At 54.6% G+C, this 8,912-nt stretch overlaps 1 protein-coding gene and 1 long non-coding RNA gene across 3 annotated transcripts in view; one reads left to right on the top strand and one right to left on the bottom strand.

Moving 5' to 3' along the window:
- Positions 1–6,582, bottom strand: part of MAML2 (mastermind like transcriptional coactivator 2) — a 226,828-nt gene extending 220,246 nt beyond the window's left edge. For both annotated transcript variants that reach the window (XR_012763618.1, XM_075417727.1), the window contains exon 1: positions 6,165–6,582. Coding sequence is in view for 1 of the 2 variants with exons in the window: in XM_075417727.1 (XP_075273842.1) it covers positions 6,165–6,560 (396 nt within the window). In the remaining variant the exon portion in view is untranslated. The remainder of the gene's footprint in view (positions 1–6,164) is intronic.
- Positions 6,583–6,935: 353 nt separating this feature from the next.
- LOC142361966 (uncharacterized) overlaps positions 6,936–8,912 on the top strand; it is a 170,742-nt gene continuing 168,765 nt past the window's right edge. The window contains exon 1 of the long non-coding RNA XR_012764555.1: positions 6,936–7,008. This is a non-coding gene — a long non-coding RNA (uncharacterized LOC142361966). The remainder of the gene's footprint in view (positions 7,009–8,912) is intronic.

Consider the following 8,912-nt stretch of genomic DNA (forward strand, 5'->3'; position numbering starts at 1 on the left):
CAAATCTCACTTGGCACCAACCCCTTCTTTTCTGCAGTCAAGACCACTGCCTCTTTCGCTGCTCAAAGCTGTTCTAAACTGTAGCAGCATGAAGCGGGAAAGATCTTTTTCGGGTTTACAGCCTCTGATACAGATTTGTGGAAGACACAGCCCTGTCATGAATCCCATCAGCTTCACCCTACTGCTGCTGGGAGTACCATCACTGGGAAGCCATACAGCGGAACGCGGACATGCAGACACCAGACAGAGGCCAAAGAGCAAAGACCTTGTTCCTCCTCTTCTCTTCGAAGCAGCCAGGTGGCTAAAGCTCCTCCACCTACCACGTAGTTGACTGTGCACCCTCTAAAGTGTTATATAGTGGTTTCTTTAATCACATTCCTGAACTCCGCAGAAGTCATGCTGTCAGATCATTGTCATGCAGAGTTGGGCCCTCCACGGAGACCAGGGTCCCATGTGCTAGGCAGTGAGACGGTGCCACCTGAAGAGCTCAAGCATAGAAGGGAAATAGTGGCACAACAGGGGACATGTGCCAGGTCACAGACGCACTTGCTGGCAGAGCTGGCACCTCTCTGCCTGTGCTTTGTTAGCTGGAGCAGCTTGCCAGCTTCCAGCTCCTCCCACACCACACAGGAGGTGCAATATAAATAGACCAGTGGAGATATTACTCTTCCCAAAGTTGTCAGAGGGACCAGGATGGAGCCCTTCTTTTCTAGTAATGAGACACAGGTGAAGTTTCAGTTTCATAAGCCAACAGACTCCATAAGAAAGGCAGACTACAGTTGGCCTCTGAAAACGATATCTGGGTAGAAAGGACTGTTGACAGCACTTGGGAAGAGGAAGAAAGGCATGTTACAGCCTTTCTTAACCTGCCGACTAATCTAGTTGCTGGGGTTTTTCTGGTCACTGCAGCCTAACCGAACTCCACATACACCTTCTGCAGGCAGTGCTCTTTGCGAACGGAGAAGCAGTAACAGTGAGACAAGTCAAAGTTTCAGCAAAGCAGCTTCTCTGACTCAGACGTACCTTTCTCATGTTCAGATTTCCCCATAGAGCAGCTAACGCTTTTGCTGGAGTCACACTTCTCAGCACAGAAGGAAGAGAAGCTGTACGTCACTCTCCTTTGTTGTGGTGCTACACACAAGGGACTTACAAGGGACTCAATTTGAGTACCGCAGGGGATGTGAGAGCTCTCGCAGAGGACATGCCGTAACAGTCAGGGAAGTTAAGAAGTCCGTGGGTTGGCCTCAGAGAGCACGTCAAGTCCAGGCAGACAAACTGCTCCTCTGCTCACCACCTACAGAAACTTTGGTCATGGAAACAATCTGTTGAACAGCTTCAGAATGAAAGGGAGTTTCATTAAGTGTATTCAAACTTTAAAAAGCTTCAAAGGAGGCAAGTGATTTGATTGGAGAGCTAGTACTGAAAAGGCCCCTATACTAGCATACATTTAACAAATTCACTTGCAGAACTTTTCATTAAATACGGCCTTTATGTGGCTTCAAGAGAGTTTTCTTGATTTGGGTTTGGAAACGTTCTCACAGCCAAGGGGAACAAAGATTTTAAATGATGCCCATGTCCATCCTAACCAAATGGTTCCCAGCAGGACAGAGGGACCATGACAGCAGATCAAAGTTTTCTACCCACACAGGCAATGTGACTTACTCATTTTACCTGACTCAGCTACACAGATTGTCTTTATCAGAACCCAGCTTCACTCCCACAGAAGCACAAGGAGCAGACAGCAATCCTTCACCTCACAAACAGAACATTTCATTGCTTTGGCACCAATTTTGCCAGTCAAACGATCCCAGCCCGGCTTTGCAGAATGGTTTGTGCTTTAATCTGTCCTGTGCTGACCGCACCATAATGTCACTTCACCCCACAGCTGGTCACCTTACACTGTTTGCTTCAAAGCATTTCCAAAAGCTACGCATGCCCAGAACCAGAAAATGCAACTAACTTCTGCAGGGTACCCTGGCAGTCAACTGGCAAACAAAGCAAAGAGCTCAGGAGATGAGGGAAGCATAAACTCGGGCCACAGACACCAGAGCACAATCCTTCCTTTTAAAATACTTGAGGATCTTTAATGCTAGCACAGGGGAGGCCAAACCTCAGCAAGCATAGTGTGGATCGTAAAAAAAAGTTATTAGGAAACAAAGTCAGGGCTTCCGTGATCATTTAAAGGATCTCTGTGTAAAATAACTGCCTAAATTGAGGTTTTACAAGCCAAACTTGTCTCTTGGCACCAGACAGCCAACTCTGTCTTCCACTGAGGTCCTCAGGGAGCTGTGACAAACCCACTGACTCTTGCAGATTTGTACTGCCATTGATGAGAATTTAGGGGAATAGGAGTAATTAACCCCTTCCCCTCTTCCTTGGCTACATTCTCTTTATGGGACTGTTTTTCCTTTTCTTTTTCACCTGCCTGCAGACTACATCTGGGGAGAAGGCCCCTTTCATACTCACTCTTCTAAGTACAGAAAATAATAATAATCCTTATAATGATAAATTCGGTGCAACTTCAAGATGAGTGAAAGTAGAACAAGTCACCTGTGACTGATGACAGACATCATTTAACACACTCAGAGAAGATGTTGCCAGCGGTGTGATGGCTGCAATGAAAGAACCTTGACCAGAATAATACAACGATGCCTGTGGAACAGAGTTCCTGGCTTGCACAGAGCTAAATGAACAGTGCTCAGCCTATGTCAGAAGAAAAAAAGAATGAATCGGCCGCCGCAGATTTGAAACTTTAGTGCCAGAACTTTGGTATTACCAGTTCAATGCTTAAGCCACTGAGGGATGCCCTCCAGAGCTAACTGTTTATATAGAACATAAACAATATACACATCTAAGTGCTGGAGGGCATATACACACATATAGATGTATGTATAAAAGAAAGACAGAATATTTTATCTGTTCCACTCTGCACCATGAAAAGTAACACCACCATATAAATAAACAAATGTCATCTCTTGGGAAATGCAGGGAGGCAGAATGTACAAAAGCTTTCCTAGCTGAATCACGAAGAATACGTTTCTCCTTGACACGCACCCGCATCCATCAATCCAGCTAAAAAATCTAGTCTCCACTCTCCAATTAGAAAATGCTACTGCCAAAGATGCTTTCTCAAAAATCAAAATAGCACTGTCAAATTAAGCCCAAACCAAATCCCACTAAAAACTCACTCTTCTGGTTTTAAAATGTCCAGTGGGAAAAGGTAATTATCAAATAATAGTATCAACAATATCAGATAACCACTTCAAGCGCTTTGATATGTGCAAGTGAACATTGTTTCAAATGTTATCAAGTGGCAAATATTTACTCTTGAGTCCAACTGTGTAAACGACCCATCCAGTGCCACTAAACGTGGCAGGCGCACTTGTAACAAGCGCAGCGGGACCTGCAAAGCAAGGGAGACAACCCAGCTATTTTCAGGAGAGGAAGCGTCGGGACAATCTCGGTTTTGCAGACAAAGAGCGTCCTGACAGCCAGAAGTCCCCAAAGAGAGCTATGAGTGCGTTCTGCTTATCCATGTGGAGTTGTTTTTTTTAAAGGGTGGAGCTACAGCAAAGCAGGTGAAGCTTTACAGTGCTCCCGTGGAGTCAGAGATGTGTCCAACCTCCCATGCTCAGCATGAGACTCACACGAACGCAACTGTCTCATGCTTCCTTCTGCCAGAGCTGGACCTACCACAACTGAAGCTCAGAGCTGCGCCTTGCTCCAGGACCCTGTGCACCTGAGATCTGCCCTCTGCTCTAAGCCAAAAGTCTGGAATTAGAGAAATAACCATCAGTGCAAACAAGGCTTCCACTGGATTTCCTCTCGGGAAACACGCCGTAGAGGATGAATTCTGCTGCCTTATAGATGGTGCTCTTCCCCATCCATTGGTAATGCACAGGACAATAGGCTTAGTCTACCTTGTCCTTCCTCTTTCAAGTATCCTTGGAATAACTAGTAGAGCAAATTCCTCCTCCAGCTACGGCCAGAGCGAAAGCAAGACCCCATTATTTCCTGGCCCGCACCTGCCCTCTGAATTTTCAAGAATAGGAGCACAGTGCTGTGCTACCTGCTGCATGACCCTCAGCCACTTGAATTCATCCCACTCAGACACTGTGTGGTTTGCTTTTCCTTTTCAACGCTTGCAACAACGTGCCAAGGAGCTCTTGGTAAGGGGGGCATGTGCCTCTATGACACACAGATGTGACTCTGAACTGATGCCTTTCTCTGTTCCTTAATTAGGCAGTCCTACCAGAGCAGCAAATGAGGAATGTCTGTGTCAAGCACAGAGTGGGAGGCTCAGCGATGTGCAGTGATACCATTACAATACTGCTTCATGAGCCAGCATTTCTTAGTGGCAAAATATGGTTCAGGACCCCAAACGTTGTGCTCTGTGAAGTCATGTACCTTGTCAGCAGGATTACTGAACGCTGCCGTGCAAAAACGAGGGGGACTTTGTCAGACCTTTCCCTTGTCAAAGACACATATGTGGAGAGTTACCTGGGAGGCAACGTAACATGCAACATGGACTGAGGGCCGTGCACGGCACTCTCCAGGGAAGAGCAGGTTAACAATCTTTAGCGCTATTTCATAAATAAGGACAACCTCTCCGCATTTAAAAGATGAAAATCTTTCAATATTTTCCTAGGAGTTGTTTCATTTAGCACATTCAAACAGCTGCCTCCAGCTATTTCATAATAATAGTACCAACTAGTAAAAAAAACAAAACCAGAAAAAACTCCACACAGGCCTGTTCCCTGATTTCAGAAAGTGGGTTTTTCTGGGACGGACACTGTTAGGCAAAAACCTTTCTTTTTCCCCGTAAGACAAGTGCAAAGCATTTCATTAACACACACTGGAAAAAAAGATAATGGGTCTCTTGATTGTGACAAGGAACATGGGGAGATTTAATCTGAACACTGAGTGAGGTCGAAGCGCCTAAAGTCCCCTCGAACACAACGTTATCGCATTAACGCTTACATCACCACCCTCACAAGTGATGCTGCGTAATGCAGCCCCAAACGTCGATCCACGCGACCGCAGTGAACTCCCGGGCAAGAAGGGAGAAAAAACCACGAAGGTCCCATTTTAGCATACGTCAGGCACTAAGAAAGACAGGTTTGACATCTGGAGCGGAGGGAGCGATCTATTTTCAGCTGTTCGAATAGCCAGCATAGGCCTATCAGGACACAGTCGCTCCTCTTAATATTTCGCATGTGTGCCGAGAATTAAGAGTTGGAAGACAGCGCAGCGCAGTGCACACTTCAAAAGCATGGTACACGGGCTGCTGCTAGTAAAGTAACAGGAGACAAGGCTTCACCTCCTTGACATGTTCAGAGCAATTTCCAGCTGAAAAAGGTCAATACATCGTTTACAAAGCGGCAGTGCCTGGAAAACTCTTGTAACTCTGCTCCATGGAAGGCACTCGGTGATAATAACAAACCGGCCTTTTCTGGGGAAGAGGGTGCTGGGAGCACCGGGCATGAGGCTCCTGTGGTCTGCTGGGCTGGGCTGCAGGCTGCTGCCCGCCGAGGCCCGCGGCCGAACTGCAGGCAGGGCTCGCCGATCTCGGCGCTGCCCGTCCCCTCGTGCCTCAGAGCTGGGCTCGCCGATCTCGGCGCTGCCCGTCCCCTCGTGCCCGAACGCTGGCGCAGTTCGAGGCACAGGGCAGCAAACCGCTGCCTTGACTGAAAACAGTCGCCTTCAGCCCTGACGGACGGACCCCTAAAGGGGGTGAAGCGGCAGTTCTGACCGCGGGCGATACTTCAGAGCTAGTTTCACCCCCGCTCGGGGATGCGCTGGCAGCGTTTGCCGCCTGCGCCTCTCCTCGGGGCTGCCTGCTGTCACCGCCTCGGCCGGGCGACAGCGCAGGCAGGCGACGCGCTTGCAGGGCGGCGACCTGACTTAAAAAAACACAAGCGGTCCCAAAACCCCTTCGAGGGAGAAGGACGCGTCCCTCGGCTCCCTGACCTGCCCACCGCTCCTCGCACCTTCGACGGCACCCGGCAGGGACCCTGGCGGGAGGCACGGACACCCCCCACGGACACCCGCGGGCGGGGGTGCCCTGAGGGGCACCGGGGGGGGGGATCGTGAGGGGGGGGGGGGCTTCGCCCCAGGGCCGCGCGTCGCGTCCCCTCCCGCCGTCAGGGGGCGCTGTGACTCACCGCCAGCAGGGCCGAGGCGCGCTGCTCCCCCGCCGGCTGCTCCCCGTTGATGCCGCCGTTGCTGAGGAGGTGCTGGTGGTAGTCCGGGGGCGCGGCGGCGGCGGCGGACCCGGCGGCGGCGGCGGCGGTCGCCTTGGGGTGTTTGCCGGCCTTGCGGGCGCCCTGCCCCTGCTGCACGAGGTGGAGCAGCTGCAGGGTGCTCTCCCGCTCGCGGTCGGAGCTCTCGGCGCGGCCCCGCTCGTAGCGCCCCTCGCAGCTGAGGTGGTGCTGGCGGCAGACGGCGATGCGGGCCCGCAGCCGCTCGACGATGGCGCTGTGCACCCGGGGCGCCGCCGGGCCCCCCCCCAGCAGCCCGGCCCCCAGCCCCGCGGCCTGGGGGGGAGCCGTGTCGCCCATCGCTGGCTGCCGGTCCTTGGCCCTCCGGATGGGTCGGTCCTCACTGCCGCATGGAGGGGCGGAGGGGGGGCGGGGGGGGAGGGAGAGGCGGGGGCAGCGGCGGGAGCCCGAGCCCGGGGGCTGGCGGCGGGGCGGAGGGCGGTCAGCCCCGCGCCCCCAGCCCACCCCCGGCCGGCCCCCGGGCGGTGACGGCCCCGCTGGGGGCTGACAGATCGGGGGTGGGACGGGGCGTCCGGCGGCCGCTAAGGCTGTGCCAGCATCGGGCGGGCCGGGCAGCCCCCGCCGAGGGGCGAAAAGGGAGCCCGGGGCTGGGGGGGGGGGGGGAAACGGGGGTGCTCCGCCGGGGGAGGAGGGCGGAAAAAAAAAAAAAAAATAAAGCGAGCCGCTGCCTCCGAAATGAATCCCTGGAGGAAGGAGAGCTCCCTCGGGAATGAGTGAGACTTGGCAGGTTTATTGATTTTATTTCATTTCGGGGGAGCTGGGGCGGGGGGGGCGGTTATTCCTTGAAGTGGCGATTTAAGGCATTGCCGTGCTGGGCGGCACGGAGAAGCCCCCCCGGCGGGCCAGAAAGCTGGTAGGTTTGGCGGAGCGGGGTTTGTTGGGTTTTTTTTCTAAAGTCTTCAGTGAACGTGCAGATAAAGAGCCGGGCAAAGAGGAGGAGGAGGAGGCGGCTGGGGCTAGTTTAGTCTTTGTGCTTTCTCGTTCCTCTCGCCCGCTGCTCGGTCTGTTGCTGGGTCCTGCTGTCTGCCGCTAAGCCGTAGTTCCGCTAAAACCGCGAGAGACGGGTCCGGCGGTCCGGAGCGGCGTGTCCGTCAGCGGGCTCCCAGACCCGGCGGACCCAGCCACGGGCAGCAGCCGTGTCGCGCTCGGGGCTCGTTTCCCCCCTCGGTAACACAGCAAGCAAGCCACGAGCCCAGGCGAGGAGAACTCCTCTCGCGTACTTTCCCTTCTGCTCCCAGATATTGAGCAGTTTCGAGTACAGTTTCAAGAAAAGCACCGGGGGGGGGGGGGGGGGGTAAGGGAGGGGGGAAAAAAAGCGCCCGCCCCTCCTCAGCCAGCGATCACAAACGCGGAGTTGCACTTACAAACTTCCAGCCCTTCGCACCCGGAGCAGTCCGGCCGCTCTCCCTTTGTGTGTTTGTATATTCCATCCCCGGCCCGCCGGGCGCGCGAGCCGCCGCCGGGTGCGCGAGCCGCCGCCGGGTGCGCGAGCCGCCGGTCGCCGCGCGGCGCGGTGCGGGGGCGGGAGGCGGGGGGCGGGTGTCGGCGGCGGGGCCGGGGCGCGGCGCGGAGCCTCCCAGCGGCGGCGGCGGCGGCGGAGGGGGGGGGAGCCGGGCCGGGCCGGGCCGGGCCGTCGGGGGACGGAGCCGAGGAAACCCCCGCGCCCCGCGGCGCCGGGAGCCGCTGCCTCCTCCGCCGGCGGCCAGGCCCGGGGGCGGGCGCCGGGTCCCTCCCCGGGAAAGCCGCGGTCTCGGTGCCTCTCCTGCCCGGCTGCTCTGTTGGGTGCCGGCGGCCGCCAGGCTCTGCGCGCCGCCGTGGGTGAGCTGCGAAGGAGGGCGCGGAAACTGCGTTCTTGAAGCGATGAATTAAGCTGTTGCGCTGCCGTGGCTGTAGCGTCCGGATTCCCCAGTACCTCTTTGGGGACAGAAATGGCCCCCCAGCGCGCGGAGGCGCATCCCGGGTGGAAAACCTGGAAGGTCTTCTGGGACTCCCCAGCCCCTAACGCACGGGTGCGACATCTCGTTTGGTTCCGCAGCGGGTCCGGTCGGAAAAAGACACAAATTCCATCACGATATACATTAAGCTGACGATGAGGAGGGAGTAACGATAACCCTCTCAGGTGGTTTTATTCCCTTCAGCGTCATACATGCAAATGCCTTGAATGCCGATCATGAAATGCCCCATTCCTGGAAATGCCTCCAGAATACTTAAAAAAAAAAATACACAGCATTGGGCACACGGGAAATGCGACAGCCCCTGCTTTCCTGATCCCCATCTCCTTCACGCTGCCACAAACATCCGCGCGGGTTTCCCGGGCCTGGCAGCGGCCGGAGCCGCCAGCACATCCAGCCCCGTGTTCGCCCCCGCAAAGCCTTCGCTTCTTCGCTGAGGGACCGGGTCTGGGGAGGCCGGGTTTGTGGATGTGCTGCCTTCAGGGGAAGGCATTATTGCTCACAGGAAAAAGGGATTTTTTTTGTCTAACCTTGAACAACTGAGGAAGAGTGGGTTATTATTTGATGTTTCACGGTAGTTGCGTCTGTTGAGAACAATGGCCTGGCACAATTGGGAAAACAATGGAATTTTAATGTTTGTAAAATAGTAGACAATGCTACCTTTGCTTCAGGCCTCGCT

This window comes from Opisthocomus hoazin, chromosome 1 (assembly GCF_030867145.1).
Source record: "Opisthocomus hoazin isolate bOpiHoa1 chromosome 1, bOpiHoa1.hap1, whole genome shotgun sequence".
NCBI classification, from domain to species: domain Eukaryota; kingdom Metazoa; phylum Chordata; class Aves; order Opisthocomiformes; family Opisthocomidae; genus Opisthocomus; species Opisthocomus hoazin.